Source organism: Cynocephalus volans, chromosome 7 (genome assembly GCF_027409185.1).
Source record: "Cynocephalus volans isolate mCynVol1 chromosome 7, mCynVol1.pri, whole genome shotgun sequence".
Lineage (NCBI taxonomy): Eukaryota > Metazoa > Chordata > Mammalia > Dermoptera > Cynocephalidae > Cynocephalus > Cynocephalus volans.
Window position 1 is genome coordinate 42108865 of NC_084466.1, and position 17724 is coordinate 42126588.

At 37.4% G+C, this 17724-nt stretch overlaps 1 protein-coding gene across 2 annotated transcripts in view; it reads left to right on the top strand.

Annotated features, from left to right (window-relative positions):
• Positions 1 to 17724, top strand: part of KLHL1 (kelch like family member 1) — a 373250-nt gene that overhangs the window by 326216 nt on the left and 29310 nt on the right. For both annotated transcript variants that reach the window (XM_063103154.1, XM_063103155.1), the window contains one exon: positions 8268 to 8430. In XM_063103154.1, coding sequence (XP_062959224.1) covers positions 8268 to 8430 — 163 coding nt within the window. The remainder of the gene's footprint in view (positions 1 to 8267; positions 8431 to 17724) is intronic.

Sequence of the window (17724 nt, forward strand, 5' to 3'; positions counted from 1 at the left end):
AAACCAATTAAAATATATTCTACACAACCTATTCCAAAGTCTACTGTACATCTAAGTGGTGCCATCTTTTGAAAAATTTCATTGGTGTTTACCCTTCATATTAATATATTTAATTATTGTTGATACATGTGAATAATTACTTCTTTTAAAAGCCCATGAGATAGGTCTATTTCCTTTTAAAATGGCCCCAACCTTTTCATTTACTTATCCTTTCTAATCCCTATTTCTTGCTTTGAGCTGCCTAAAGAAAGAACAAGATCCGAAGTGTATGCCTTTTGACTTTATGGCTCATCAAAACATTATGCCTCCATATGCACCTCTTTATTAATGAGTGTAAAATAGCATCACTCAGCTGAATGTATGTATGAGAGAGATTTTTAATTCTAGTCAGCTACTTTTTCCTTTGTTAAATTATGAATGTGTAATACATGTGAAGCAAACTTATTGTGAATAATGCACTTATTTCACTGTAGTTAAACATTCATTGATTAATACATGGAGTTCAATGAGAGCAGGGACTTTGTCTGCCTTGTTCATCACTGTGCCCTTGATGCCAAGAACAATCTCTGACACATAATGGCCATTCAATTAATAATAGTTAAATGAATAAATGAGTCATTTTATTTTTACATCAGTGTTGAGAGACAATTCTCCATGTGTCTCTTACATTCCTACACAACTTTAAAGTTAAATTAGTGACTGCACTTTGTTCCAGGCTGCATTTGATAGGATATTATAACAGAAAAACTAAGACAATATAGTTCTTCTCTCCAAAGTAAAATGCAGGTGTGCTTAAAAGTGTAAAGATAATATCTCCTTCCAGAGCAATGGGCATGTATGTTTACTGGGTAGTATAAATTAGTTTCCTTTTCTATAATACAACCCACTGCATGTACAGGTTTTCCTTCTCAACGGAAAAATTGCAATGGACAAACAGGCAAGAAAGACTTTATTTAAGGCTATTGTGATAAGCAAGGGAGGCCAGAACTCTAGCTGAACTCAATGCCACTAAAATGAAAATGGCAGAGTGTTTAAGAGCTGGGGTTTGTGGGTGATTCGTAGGCAAATTGTATTTTCTTTACCCCCCAAAATAGTAAATTTTCTCTTATATTCATTTCTAGAGTAGTTTTGTAACTTGGAGCAATGTGTCAACTGAAGTTAGGCTCCCATCCTCCTAAAGAGACCGGGAGATGAGACACTATTTCCCTTGGTGATTACATTTTGTCGAGCTCTTTTACCTGCCTGTAATCCTGCCGACTGGGCCAACTGTCAAGCTAAGGCTGGGTCGGGAGCTCACAGACCCCTCAAGCCCATTCACAGACTGGGTCACAAAATCCTTCACACGCAGGTCTTGGAGCTAGGTAACCAGCCAAAAGATCCTTGGAGCCGTAGGTTAGAGAGCATGGCTGCGGAAAGCCGCCATCTGAGGCAGTGGACACTAGCCAAGTCACAGCACCATGCATGAGCACTAACTCCACCCACACATAACGTATTTACAAAGAACGTGCTGCATCACTCCCAACTGGACCCAAGGCCAGGGGGCCTGATTAAATTTTTCTATTTTCCCAACAATCCACCCCTTCAGGGTCCCTACCGTATAATCTACACTTTCAGAATCTTCTGCAATGTTCCCTTAGTGAGCATAAACGACCCATACATTTACATAACCTATTGTCTGTTCAATATGCCTTAAGGTTTGTAGTTCTGTCCTTTTACCTATTAGCCACATATGTCCAGTTAGTAGTCACCACTGGTGTGCTCCTCCGTAGGAATGCTGCAGTCATGCTGATGGGCAGTTCAATGCCTATTCCGTAGGCCGACACTGATCATGTGACTCAGGTGTTGTGCCTGCAGCCGGAACACTATGGGCGAAAAGACAGAAGAGTTATTGGTACCCAATAGGGAAAGTTCTTGCCCCTCTGGTAAGATACATGCCAGTTTGCCACCCTGAGAAAGGATGGTTGCAGGAATAGATATCTTACCTTGTTCATGATACCATTCTTTATCCGCCAAAACTGTTGGATCTGTAGGTTCTACATGTAACAGTATAGGGGAACTCATAATTGGCCATAACAATAATACAAATGTGTCCTTTGGAATAGAGCACTTATCTGTTCCAGGCCATGTTACCTTTACTAGAGGAGGCCAGGTACTTGTCACCCAAGGTGAAACTTGCTACTCTTCCTCTACTCCTTTTCCCCAAGGCCCTATTAAACCTACCCAGCATATATGGGGGGGCTTTTATTCTCCAAGGCCATTCCTATTGTACTGTTGCAAACAGGTTGGGGCCGGTCAAAGAATATTTCCATTCTTGCCATATCCTGGCTTCAAAAGCTTATCTTTAGTAGTGATTTGCAGCTGTATAGGTGCTGCAGCCCTATGCAACAGAGCTTCCACTGGAGAGGGTCCGCCCTTATGGGGTCTCTCATTTAGAATCCTGACTGTTGGCCATAACTGCCATGTCCAGCCCTTCAGGGATGGGGGTTGGGCAGATAGCCTTAGTCCCTGTTTTAAAGGCCATTGTACCATTCAATCATTCCTACTGCCTCGGGATGATATGTCACATGTAACTTCTACTGAATGGGCAACTGGGAGGCCCACCTCTGAACCCCATGTCTAGTAAAGTGGGTTCCATTATCACTGTCTATACCTACAGGTCAACCATACACAGCCGTAAGGCTATTCAATGCCTTCACAGTGTTTGCCCAGTCTGGGGCCTTACAAGGCCAAATGAACAGAAGACAAGTAGCCGTATCATAGCTGTGGAGATGTATCTGAAATTCTCTGACCTTGGCAGTGGTCCGGCAAAGTCCACTTGCCATCAAGTCACGGGCACCCTTCCTCGATTATTTGCCCATCTGTATGGGGCATCCAGTGGGGATGTGGACTCTCTTGAGCACACACTGGACAAGCACGACAGGCATTCACTGCATCTTCCCATTTTATAGGCAGGGCCCATCTTTGAGCCTCCATCCACATGGTTTTACTTCAAGCATGCTGCATTCCTCAATGTAACCACTGGGCTACATCAGTACCTGGGGCTCTTTCCAGCCATCTTACTTTAGCAAAGGCATCAGCTACATCATTTCCTGGACTGGCTAAGGGGAAGTGTCCTGTGACATGGAAAAGAGTTACTTATTTCTCATATCCCAGTTCCCATAACACTTGCCATATGGCTTTCCCCCACAGGGGTCGGTGGCCTACCATCCACCATTGATATTTCCAAGTAGAGATCCAAAGGGTTAAACCTTTGAACACAGCCCAGCTGTCCGTACAGATGGTTAATGGCCCAGGCTCATTTTTTAGCACCATCCATACTGCTCTCAATTCAGCCCATTGACTGCTTTGCTCTGTGCTATTTTCATACCACATGGTATCTGTTAAGGGCTGGATAGCAACCACTGTTCATGATGCTGAATATCTCATGCTAGAGCCATTTGTATATCAAGTTTACTCTGTGATTGGTCCCTGTCCCTCATGGAAAGGTGTAGCCTCCACCTCCATGGGTAACGGTTGTGTCAAAGTTTCCTCTACAACCTCTACTGGGCCTAGCACAGTTTGCAACTCTTTGGACAGAGGACTCGTTGACACAGTGCTCCTTTGTTCTATATATGCTCCCCATTTAGACAGAGTGGGAGTCTGAGATACACCCATTTTAGGACTGGTTGCCCATGTGTGCACAGCCAACCTATTATGGGGTATGTCGCCCTTACTAGGACTTTGGCAGTTCCTGTGATAGCTTCAGTGACTATCAAGGCACAATACACAGCTGCTAACTGATTTTCTATTAGGGTATAATGTACTTCGGCACCCTTCCAGAGTTGAGACCAGAATCCTATAGGTGTGCAGAATCGGTCCTGCCACAAACACCATCCTAACCCCTCCTGGGTTATATGTAAGTCTAACTCAAAAGGCTTAGTGGGGTTGGACAATTGTAAAACTTGTACTTTCTGTATTGCCATTTTTGTAGCCAGATAAACTTGTTCTCCTTCCTCAGTCTAATCCCAGAGGGCTCCTTTCTATGTTAATGCATACAGTGGATGTGCCTTTTGGGCCATATGGGGTACAAAAGCTCTCCAATACTCCAAAAGTCTCAAATATGTCTGTAGCTGAGCTACAGTTGTGGTTGAGGATATGCCTGTATCTTATCTATAATAGCTTCTAGGATGTCCCTTGTCTTACCCAGACCAGACCAGACCACTCCCAATAATTTGACTGACAGCCGAGGTCCTTGCACTTTGACTGTGTTCACAGCCCACCCACATTGTTCCAAATGACTTAACAGCATTGGAACTGCCTGGGTTAAATCTGCAAGAGAATCAGAGGTTAGTAACATGTCATCAATGTAGTGAAACATTGTAACTGTGCTGGGCCTACTCAACTTGGCTAGGTCCCCTGTCACCAAACCATGACAGATGGTTGGGCTATACAGATAATCTTGGGGCAATACCTAAAATGTCCACTGTCTTCCTTCCCAGGTGAAGGGGAACTGATCTTGGCTATCAGCTGAGATTGGAATAGAAAAAAAATCATTTGTGAGGTCCAATACCTAATGATAAGTCCCCAGCTGAGTCGTCAGCTGGTCCATCAAGTCATGAACTAAAGGTACAGCTTCATGCAGAGGAAGCACTACTTTATTCAGTTCTCGATAATCTACAGTCATTCTCCAGGTACCATCAGGTTTTTTTCACTGGCCATACCAGAGCATTAAATGGGCTATGAGCTGGATGAATAATGCCAACTTTCTCTAATTATGATATAGGGGCACTTATCTTTGCATGTCCTCCCAGTAGGTGATACTGCTTTACATTAACTACATGTCTTTGCTTGGGTAACACCTGTGGGTCATGTTTAGGGTATCCTCATAACATAGGTTTCACTGTCCGTATTTGTAGCCCAAACTGTCCAACTGTTGTTTGCAGGTGCAAACCATAAAGTACATCCATACCCAAAATGTATTCAGCTACGGGAGATACACATACAGTATATACACAAGGAGGTAATCTTCCTATGCCCAAAGCAAATGACACAGCTTTGACCTCAGCAGTATGTCCTCCATTGCCATCTATATGGACTGTGGCCCCTGGAAACTTATCTGGATTGCCACATATCAGGCTGTGTTCTGCACTTGTATCCACCAATGCCAAAACACGCTGCACATTTGTCCTTGACCAATATATTCCCAATTCAATGTGAGGCCTCCGGTCCTCCCCTGCCCCCAAAAGACAAGCACCTTGGCCTTTTCCCTAATTGACATGGAACAGTTCATCTGCCTCCTTAGGAGGAACCAAAAAATCCTTTAAATCCACCGAGCGTACCTTGCTACCTGTTTCTGGACATTTAGTGAAATGCTGTTCAGGATGCAATTGTTGCCACAAGGTAAACAGAACTGCATTTGGCTGCCAGTCAGTTTTCTTGTTATCAACCCCTGCTGCAAACAAGTCAAGTCACATCTGCTTATGGCTAGTCTTGCTTGGTCCCCTCGGGATAAAGTCCTGAGCATTTCTTGGGAGTTTGGTCTTAGCCACCTTTTGGCACCCTTTTGCTTGTCTTCTATCCTCTACTTCACCCAAGCCAGCTATCATGGTCGTTACCTCATGTATAGGACAACCAATGTATGGGGCCAGTACCGCTATCAGTGACCCAGAGGACAATGACAGGGCATTTTGCAGCACTATGTCTCTCATGTTGCCTGTAAAATTTTTATCGTCCAGGCCACAAGCGTTCACATTAAACATGGACTGCCTCATCCCCAGCTCCCCAATGATTTGGACCAACTCAGCATATGTTTGCCACTTACTAACAATCTTGGGCAGTTCTCTAGCATTTGCTAGAACACAGTTCAGGCAGCTGCATTCACCCAGTCCATCAAGGAGTGATCACCTCACCCTTGTGCATATCTGTGGCCATTCTGCAGCCACTGCCTCAGGGACAGGTATATGGCAATGGAGGCCAACTTCTCCATCTCCTCACCAGAGCACATCACACTATCCACCCCTAGGTCCCATAACCACAACAGCCAAGCAGCCAGGGTCTCCCCATGTTTCTGCCTGAACTCTCTCCCCAGGTCAACCAGTTTAACCTGGGTATATGGGACATAGGTGGTGAACTGGGTCACCTGTGGATCACCCACCAGTTGTTCTTCTGGTTCCATAGGCTGCTCGTGCCTCAATTTCTTGTGCACAATAGGTCATGCCCAGAGATGCACAGTTTCCCCTAACTTACCACTTGGTTGGTCATCTTCCCTGGTGTGAGAGGCAGGAGTGGCCAGTCGCTTCACGTCATCCTCCAGGACATTTATTCATGCTTCCAACAACTCTTCTTTCCACTTTGAATCTTCCAGCAGCTGCGGGTCATTCACCAACAACTCTGCTTTCTGCCACAAATATTGATCAGTTTGCATCATAGTCAGCAGCAGGTGGGCTCCGACCAGCAGAAAAGTGGCCACTGGGCACCACATGCTGAAGGATAGCCACATTTCCTCCCTCTCCCAAGTGGTTTTCCATTGTACTGCCTGGTCTATGCTGCCTTGCAATGCAGTGCTCAGCAACAAGATCCTGGTCAGCAGGAGGGTGGCCAAAGGGCAGAGCATATTCAAAAGTAGCCACATTTCCTCCTTCTTCTAAGGGGTTTTGGCTTCTGTACCTGCTCAGAATCCTGTCACAGACTATGCCAGTTGTAGCACTCTTTTACCTGCCCCTAATCCTGCCCACGCCAATTGTTGAGCTAGGGCTGGGTCTGGAGCTCACAGACTCCTCAAGCCCGTTCACAGACTGAGTCACAAAACCCTTCAGATGCAGGTCTAGGAGCTAGGTAACTGGACAAAAGGTCCTTGGAGCCATAGGTTTGAGAGCATGGCTGTGCAGAGTGGCTGCCTGAGGCAGTAGACCCTAGCCAAGTCATGATGCCACACATGTGCAGTAACTCCACCCACACACAAATTATTTACAAAGAATGTGCTGCACCACCCACAACTGGACCCAAGGCAAGAGAGCCTGATTAAATTATTCTATTTTCCCAACACATTTAAAAGAGATGACTCCTTGATCCTTGAGAAAGATTGTACAGGGGTGTAAAACTGGCAAGGAGTTGTTTTTACATCTCAAAGAAGCAGAGAATTTGCAATGACAAGTTTTCTAAAGTAAATGCTCTCAGGGAAGTGCAGTCAGGGCTCCAGAAGCAGGATGAACCTGTCTAAAGTTTGGTCAAGCAGAGGGAAATGTTAAGGCCATTTTGTTGATCCTTTTAGGGTCACCCTGTGGCAATTGGGGCTTTTAGAACCACTCAAAAAAAAAAAAAAGAAAGAAAAACTTGGTGATACTCTGACTACTGCTGTTGTTATAAGTAATAAACTACACTTCCTTTTTGACCCAGAAATCATGTCTTCCATCAATATGCAGAGATTTGTGGCAGGGTAAACTCACAGATGCTTCATAGCTCTTGACAATTAGACATGAAATTTAATCCTTTTGGGGAATATTCATCAGAATTTCCCTACAGATAAAAAGATGACTTCAGTCAATATTAACATGATATTTAAATATTTAGCAAGTGTTTGGCATTTCAAAAAATTATCTATGAAGAACTGAATTTACTGGAAAAGCAGTGGGAAAAAATTGTATATATCATCTCATCAATGACTCACTATTAATTTTATTTCTCTTACTTGTTTAGTGATTTCAGCTAATAATATGAAAAATGCCATATTTTTTAAATTTTAGATAAATTAATTACAGTTACTGGAAAGCCAAAAAACAGATATCACTATCCTGAAATTAAAATCGATAATATTACATTGTTTTAATGTAACATTCCTTAAAGTAACAAAGTACTTTAAATTGTAGTGTAAAAAATCTCTTCAAAATAGAGGCACAAGGCATATCATCTTTGATTTTTAGATTTGCTTCTTCATATGGTCATAAATAAGGCAAGTAGTTTTCTTTTATAAAGTATCCAGGTCTTAATCATTTTTGATTCTAAATTTTGTTTTCACTTTAATGGAATTATGCAACTAATAATATATAGTTTCTACCTCATCGCAATTGCTTCTTAACAATTGTGCTCAGTACTGAATGAAGTCATAGTTTTATACTGTTAATTTGATGTTTAAAATCTCACTGTAAAATAAATCAATTCAATTTTTTTAACTTTAATTTTATTGTGTTCTACACATAACACTTAACGTGAGATCCACCCTCTGAACAGATTTTTAAGTGTACAACATATTATTAACTATAGACACAATATTCATTTCTCCAATGTTTTAGGTGTAACAGTACTTGAAGGCCCTATTTATGCTGTGGGGGGCCATGACGGCTGGAGCTATCTAAACACAGTGGAGAGGTGGGATCCTCAGAGCCAGCAGTGGACTTTTGTAGCCAGTATGTCGATTGCTCGGAGCACAGTTGGTGTGGCAGCATTGAACGGCAAGTGAGTAGATTTTCCTTTTCTTTATCTGAAAGAAAAGTTATTGAGTGAATATTCTTTTTAAAATAACTTTTAGTAAGTAAGTTTTTGATATTTGTAAAGTTATTCTTTATGGATAATTGACAAAGACTGCTGCTCTCTATATAAAACAGAAACCAAAATTTCTTCACATTAATTACTGACTAAAGAAGTATCAAATATATTTTATGAGAATATTGATACCCTTTCTAGTAAAACAGTTGAGTAGTGTTCAAAAGATTACCAAAATTTAGTGCTTGATATATATTTCTTTGCATGATTATACCAGTCCCCCCACTTTTCAAGCATCTCCATTCCCATCACCCTAAGTCAGAAATTCTCAACCATAACACTGTTGATATTTTGGGCCAGATAATTGCTGAGGGTACATACAGTTCTGTTCTGTGCATGGTCGGGTACTTAGCAGCATCCTGTACCTCTACCCACTAGATGCCAGCAGTACTGCCCAGCATCCTCCCATCCTGTGTAACAAGCAAAAATGTCTTCAGACATCACTTAATATCCCTGGGGGTGGCATAATACAGTCCTTTTTACTCCCATGAGAACCATGGCCCTCAACAAATTTAATAACATCTCCTTCCTGGACAACTGCCAATGCTTCCAATCTGGTCTTCCTACCTCTCTTTCCCTTACAGTCCATTTGTTAATGATTCCAGACTGATCCATTTACAAATTCAAACCATAAGTCAGTCTTCTTCAAGGACTTCTCCTTGCAGTTAGAATACAGTGCAAATCTTTACTTAAAGGGGCCCCAGTGGATCTTAACCTACCTTCTCTACTTCTTTTCACTATACATCAGTCAAATTGCCCTTTTATCTGTGACTCAAATATGGAAAGCTCTAACCCAGCTCAATGACTTTGGATGTGCTCTTTTCCTTTGTCTGAGATGCAGCTTCCACCAAGCCTCATGTGTCCGGGTCAATTTCATCTCAAAATTTGTCCACACAGACAATTATTACTGAAAATACTATTTAAAATAGACCGCCATGCACACTATTCCAAACTGTGTTTACTCACGGTTCTTGAAATTACTTATGTTATTGTCCTCTATTTCTTTTCATTAGCAAACGTGTTCAATTTTGTCTGCTTCATTCACGGTTATTTCCCTTGCATTAATACACATTCACCAAATGTACTGAGTGAATTTTGAATGAATTGCTCTATGTAACTTAGTTACTCATAATAACTTTGATAATGTAAATGTTTTTTCTAAATGTGAGCATGTGTATTTACAAAGTTACTATTATAGTACATTGTTTAAAAGTAAATAAAATGCTTCTGTCACCTAAATTGTAAATAAGTGCTTTGCATATCATTAAAAATTCTAAGAAATTTAAATTTAAATGGCTATGGAGCAGTCCACACTATGCAAACAAAACTAAATGAAACTAGTCTCTTTTTTTGACATCTAAAATATCTGAATATATCTAAAATATTTATATCTATATATATATGTAAAATATTTTTCAAATTTTGATATTAAAACAAAGCTACATTGAAAACCATTAGTGTAAACTCTTTGCCACATTTTTTATTATTTCCTTAGGAAGAATTTCTATAAAGTGAATTGCAGAGGATAAAGACTGAACTATTTACAGTCTTCAAATAAATATTTTAATATAAACCTTTTATTTTTAGTAGCATTTACTAAGAGCTTTCTCAATAGTATTGCAATGAAAAATGTCTTTTTCAAACCACATTTGTAAATACACTCTTTGCATTTGTTGCCGCCTCCAAAAAATTAATTTGTTTTGAAAAATTATTTGGCTTAAATGCAAAATTTTTATTAGCAGTGAGGTTCAAATTGAGCCTTCTGTGTATTCTACTTGACTAGGCATATTTCTATACTTCTATTATTATGTAAGATACAGCAATATTTTCAAATGTATCACCATTAACATTATATATCCACTTATTCTTTCAATTGCACATATATTACACTAAGAATTTTTTACTTGACAAACAAAAATTGTATATATTTATCATGTACAACATGATGTTTTGAAATATGTGTACATTGTAGAATGGCTAAATCAAGCTAATTAAGATATGCATTAGTTCACATGCTTAGTTTTTGGTGGTAAGAACATATAAAATCTACTATTAGTAGTTACTGGCGATTTATTTTGTTCTTTTAAAGCCGTCATTTTTTCCTGATTGTTCTTGATCCTTGTGGGCATGTTTTGGTGTACATACATTTAAAGAACTAAAGACTTATTCCAGTCTTTGCAAACTGGCTTGTCTGGGAAAGCTCTTCAGTAGTCAGCCAGTTCAGAGATTCTGTGCAGAGATTCATCTGCCACCTGACAAGGTCCTTGGAGTCTTTTGAAGTCTTCAGGCAGTCAGACCTGGCACATGGGTCTGCTGTGTTGAGCCCTGAGGCTGGATCTACTGAGACCTGTTGATTGGTTTCTCAGGGGTGTACCTGGAGCCTGAGTTTGCAAGTGCGGGCTTAAAGTCAGTATCCACGGGGGTGGATCTGGAGGCTGGATCCACAGTACAACCCTGATACTAGGCCTGTCGGGGGTGAACCTGGTGCTGGGGCAGTCTAGTGCTAGGGGCTGCTGGAGCTCACTTGGCCCTGGTGCAGGCCTGGAGACTGTGTTTGTTGGGACTGGACTGGCACTGGGTTAGGCTCTAATCCCCCAGGCTATTGAGGCTAGCCCCAGCTTCGGGCCAATAGGAGCCTGGGACCACTGGGGTTGGACTATCAGTGGGGTAGCCTGGAGAACAAATCCACCAGGCAGGCCTAGAGCTTTGGGATCCAGCCTGGTGCCAGGGAAGACCTGAAGGTTCAGCCTGCAGGGACAGCCTGGAGTCTGCAGCAGTGGGGACCTGCCTGGCACCTGGTGTTACTAAGACAGACCCGGTGTTGGGGTCTCAGGCAAATTCCAGTGTTCACTTCCCCCAAGCAGGAAGTTGCCTCTCTCCATAGTGTGCTGCCTGGGGTTTGTGGAGAGATGACTTAGATAACGTAAATGTCTCCTTCCTACTCACTTCACTGAGACTTTTCTTATTTCTCTGCTATACCCAGGTGATACAATCTGTCACTGGGTTTTCTTAGCTCTTGTGAAGGTATTTTCATGCATGGATAATTGTTCAAATTGAAGTTTCTGTGGGGGGCTGAGCACTGGAAAGTCCTACCCTGCCATTTTTATGATTCTCAAGGTTTAGGCTTCTTCAGGCTTCATTCAGATTTACTTCAGATTAAAATTATATACTTAGCATCATATATATCATTTTAGGGAAAAAGTGAATTAACACACTGGATACGTGTACATTCACACATGCACACATCAAATAAATATTCGTATTATATATTCTATTTAATTCAGAAGTAACACATATTTCTTATAATTACTGTTTTACAAGTTTTTTCTTGGTTATATTGTATGTTCTTTTATTTTAACTTTAGTACAAATTTCTCATTTTTCGAAAAGGTACGCCCAAAAATTCCCTTTAGGATTTTGCCTACAAATAAATATTTACACATTAATTGAGAAAGTGTGTAATTTTTAAATTTAAAATATTTTGAACTGAGAACATCCCTGAACTTTCATGTTTTAAAATCACTCACTGTGTATTTTAATAGCTTTTAATTTTGACATAAGTTAGTCTTTTTTTCTGAAGTTATTCACATTTATTTATATTTTCTGAACATTTTACGTATTACATGTTTGTTTACCTATTTATATACTAATAATTCAAGTGGAGTAAATAGTTTATGTATATGATTATAATAGCCGTTTTAATAAATGTATATGTTAGCTCTATTTGTTTTTTAGTTTATAATAATAGGTTTTCTAGGAAGATAAACACATGGTAAACTAATACTGAAATTTTGTCTCTGCCTTCTAAATACTTACATTTATTTCCTTCTTGTTGTGTAGCTACTATTTTTAGAATAATAAAAAAGAGAAGCGATAGCAAGTGTATTTGTCACTGTCCTCTAACTGGAAAACCTTTATAGTCTGTATTGTCAGGTGTTACTTGAGATACATAGACTGTAAAATGTTAAGGATTGTATCTTATTGTCTGTGGTGTTCTGAGTGGAGATTTTATTTCTAAAAATCAGATTTGATTTTATGTTTTATTAAATTCCTTCTAAGAGTTTGTCAAAATGATCATTTTTATTTACTCTATTCAAATGGTAATTTATATTAGTATTCGAACTATAAATCATATTATGCATCTAAAATAAAACTTACTTGTTCATATTGCATTTTTTAAAAAATATTTTGCTACATTCTATATTTTAGCTATGATTTTACATCTATGTTGGTCTATAAATCATTTTGCAATATTTTCCATTACAATATGAAGCTTATTTTAGCATAATAACATCCTAACATGAATAAGACACTTTCTGCCATTTATCTGCTAAAACTGTCTGAAGCACAAGAAGTATATTTTCTTGAGCATGAGAAAGAAATAATAGTAAAAATTTTATGTACATTATATGTATTTTTTAAATTTCTATTTTACTAAGATTCTAAAATTTAGCAGATGACAGTCATACATTGCTTCTAATTTTATGACTACTAATAATAATCCATTTCATATTATTATATCCTCCTTTTATATTGTTATTGTCCTCCTAATTAGTTATTTTTCTGTGTTAGCTTTATAAGTAATTTCATTTTGTCTTAGCATTTGTCAGGGTCATTATTTGGTTTGATTTTTATTTTTAATTAAATTTGAGCATGCACAGAGGCTATGCTTTTTTTTCCTACTGTTTTCTTATTCATTAATTTCTGCCTGACTTCACTCTGTATTATTTTGTCAAACCTAAATAACAAAGAAAGAGGTTTTCTAAAAAGAAAAAAAAAAGATATTTATTCAGGAGTAAGCATTGCAATGGGAATTCAGCAGGCATATTTGGGGAGATACAGAAAGACAAAAGAAAAATGAAGAGGATTACATAAATCATTTTGAAACAATTATCCTTGGCTGCAAGGATCAGTAGGGCGGTGCCAGTCCGATGTTGAATAGGCAGTTACTGAGGGATGTCCTCACAGAAGTCTTCCTTTCGTACAAGGTTGTGATTTTTGCAGAGTCTTTTGTGATAGTTCTTGTTATCAGGTATATGTGTATGAGAACCCTCCCTTCTTGGTCTTCCCCTGCTCCTTTTGTTATAGTTTTAACACAAATGACTACATTTTGATTCTGACAAATTTCACAGTGTCTTGAAATTCAGAATTTAACAAAAGTTAGTATTAATAATTGTCTTTGTAGTTTATTTTCCTGTATTGAGATACCAAAATTGTATTTATTTTTTCTCCTACACTCAACTGCTTAATGTTTTGGGACATTCGTGGCTATAAAGAATAATGCTGTTATGAACATCCTTGTGGGTATACTTTGATGAACATATGTATACAGTTTAGCTGAATATAGACCTAGAACTGAAATTGGTAGGATTTACAGTATTTCTTGTGCTCAGTTTTAGTAGATATGCTTTAAAGTTTTTGGAAGTGTTTTTTTCTAATTTACCCACAGATTAACAGTTTATTCAAATTCTGGATGTTCCGTAACCTACTCACATGATAATGCCAGCCTTTATTTTTATCCATTCTGGTGGACAGTGCTATCACATTCCCTAATAACTAATGAGACTGAACACCTTTTTTATATGTATTATTCATTTGCATATCTTCTTTTGGAAGTATATTCTTAAGTCTTTTCCTTGTTTCTATTTCCCTGTATTCTCTTTTTTATTCTGGTTTATGAAGTTCCTCATATATATCCCTGAAATTAATCATTTCCAGATGGATGCATGTCACTTTTATTATTATTATTATTATTATTATTATTATTGTTGTTGTTGTTGTTGTTGTTATTATTATTATTATTATTATTACTTTCCAGAAAGAAGGTGCTAATTATATAATTAATTAGGCTTTATGCCTAAAAGAAACTTTTCTGTTTTCTCACATTGTTTGAAAATTGGCTTGAGTGGTTTAATGTCTCAAACCTTGCATCTTTAAAATCTAGTTACTTACATTTTACATTCTTTTTTTTTTTTTTTTAAGGGAGATGTGGAAGTCCAGTGACACCTTTATACCTATAGATTTTTTTTATTTTAACTTCTCAATATACATTGTAGTTGATTTTCATGACCCTTTACGCATTCCTCTTTGACTATGTTTATATTAGTTAACTTGCAGTCAAGAGGCAGAAATCAGACCAATCATTTTTCAGTTATTCTAAACAAAGGCAATATATAGATTTGCTCAGTAGGCATAAAAATTAACTGACTAGCCAGAAAGTCAATAAGAGCAACTATATCATAAAAATATCAATGCAAGGAAATAGCTACCACCCCTGGGTCTGAGGAGCTGAAATTAAAAAAAAAAAAAATGAAATTATTAAGATTTATAAGCTTGGAGGAAGTTCCCCGTGCAGCTGAAACTCAGACACCTGTAATTGGGGCACTGCTTAGCTGGAGCTGATGACAGCATGGAAGAGGGGCCCCTTGGACTGAGACCCAGACCTCTGAGGAGAAGATGCCAATCTGCTGGAGCTGATGGCTCCAAATGGTCTCCATGCGGATGACCCTGCAAGTATGGGGAAAACTGCAAACTACATACAACTGATGCTACAGAACAGACTGTTACTGCTAGAATGAAGAAAACATGGGTTGACACAAGAACAGGAAGCAAACATAAATGAGCAAGACACTTCGCCCTTCTCTAGTCTTTCAGTCTCCCTCTGCCACCCTGTGATATCAGATCTTACCAGGGAACCAGGTGCTAAAGCAGAAAAGTGGTTTACAGAGTTTCAGTTCTCGTCTCAAAAGCGGAATATACAAGAGAAAATGTGGAATTGAGAAATGACAGCTTAAAAAACTGGCACATCGTTCTCAAAATTCAAAATGTTTACCAGGGTACAATCTGCTGGCAGTATTTCATTCTTTTAAGTTAATACTTCGATATTGATTTTAACAATCTCAACCATGTCTTCTGCTTGGGAAAGTTTATATCTACTGGAACTTGTTTAGTTGTTCCCTTTTTCATTATTCTAGTCCTTTGATTTGAGATATATATTTTAGTATGCATTTCTTTGTCATAAATTTCTTTTCTTCTCAAATATTTCATTTATTTTCCTTTTAAACCAGGAAGTTTTTTCTTCTACATCATAAGTTCAATCAATGCCACATTGGTTATTATATTAAAATGCAGACTAAACATTTTTCCTTTTAATTTTTCTTACATACATTTATTAAACTTCACTTTTTCCTATCATCTTCATAACCATCTTATTTCATTTGTGAGTTATTTTAGGATTTCATCTTAAAAATCTCTTGTATCACCAAATGTATATTTTCCCAAATCTTTTGAGAGCACAGATTACTTATTTTTCCCATAAAACACAAGTTTTAAAGAATGCACTTTCTTTGCCTGAAAAGTAAGGTGTTTTTGTTGTTGTTGTTGTTGTTGTTGTTACAGAAAGACTTGCCCATGCTTTGTTATATTTTGTTCCATTTTCCTATGTACTGCTTGTGATTTGCCCCTGTTACAGAGCATTTAAGTTCCTTAATTTCCTTCACAGTGCATTTAATTGCTCTCTACTCTCAGATATTTTGCTAGAAGTTTGACTAATGTCAACATCCATTATTATTTCCAAAATCTGTTAAATGAGAAGGAAATGTGGATCAAAATCATGGAAATCCAAAGCAAATAACTACCATCAATTTAGATTTTTTTGTGTGTTTGGTTATCTACTTTTCTTCAGCATAATTGTCTCTATCAAACTTTTCACTAGTACCACCTGTAATATCAAGTCATATCTTTAAACATTCCTGCTAGATTTCTGTTGACTATAACTGTCGAGAAAAATTGAAAAATCTATGGTCACTGTTTCTTTAGAAAGCTAATGTGTAGGAGTGAAAAGGAGTTAAAATTGTGTATACCCTATTGATCCCATAGGGATGGGTTGCTCCATAAAAAGTGGTTCAGAGTATTCTTTTATTACCTTTCTAGGAATACTAAGATTTGTCAGAAGACAGAATTTTATCTGCAAGTTATCAAAAAGAAATTTGTTGGGATTGTTTCTATGTGAAATAATTACATGCCACCTGTCACTCTCCTCAATACAATTTTGTATTCTGTTGTACCTTTCAATGGCAATCATAGAAAAATATTTTCATTTGTGTTAATATTGTCATTTTACTCAGTAAGAATGTATATAGGAGGGTACTTCAAAAAGTTTATAGAAAGAATTACACTATCTTTTAATTTTATTTTTGAATGAACCTTTTGATGTACACTTATTAATATCTACTTTTCTATCTATATTTATCTTTCTCTTGAAAGAGGATTTACTTTTTCTTAAGTGTTACGATGTTTTTCTTCAAAAAATCACTTAGTTTGGAAATTAATAGTAATTTTTTTTTTATTCTTTTACATAAAATACAAGAAAAACTATCCTGTGGGGTGTATATAGTAAAATTTACAATAATAAAATGTTCTCTACTATGTTAACTTTCTTATTTCCTATAGTGGAAAACATAGTGCTTTTTTGCTCCTTAACTTTTTCTGATAATTATATATAAGTAACAGTCCATCTGCTTATTTAATGACTTCTTATTATCACTTACATTGATACTAATAGATTCGTTCCCTGCATTCTTTAGAAAATGAATATCTCATTGACACAGCAAATTTGTTCAACATGAATGAGAAGTATCCTTGCCTCTTCATTATCTTATTCATTTGTCACACTATTCTGTAATGAAAACATACACACACCATTAAAGTTTTAATACATTGCTTGTCTTATTAAATATTTTTTGATAATTAGCTTGCCTAATAGTTTTGTGATTCTTACTTATGACTTGACTTTGAAGTATCTTAATATATCTGCGTTTTGTTATAAATATCCTCCAATCACAATCAGAAATAAATTGAATGAAATATTTAATGAAGAGTCATGTGGCAATTGTTCACATTATTATGACAAAATTGTCTATCCAGATTTTTCTAATGATCCTTTTAAATTGTCTATACAAAAAATTCATCATTCAGATTGCTTTCCCACTCCTTGTATTTTTTGGACAGCTAGGATATATAATATCTTAAGAAATCTTGTTTTACTCTAGGAGTATTCTTTATACCAGTATCAGAGTATGATATTAATAGAATTTGAAGCTTTTATTCTTGAAATTGTTTACATTTTAATTAAGCATATTTTCCTAAACTTTAATCTTATTCTATGAAAATATTTTGAATGGTTTCATTTTTTATTTCAAAACATCTT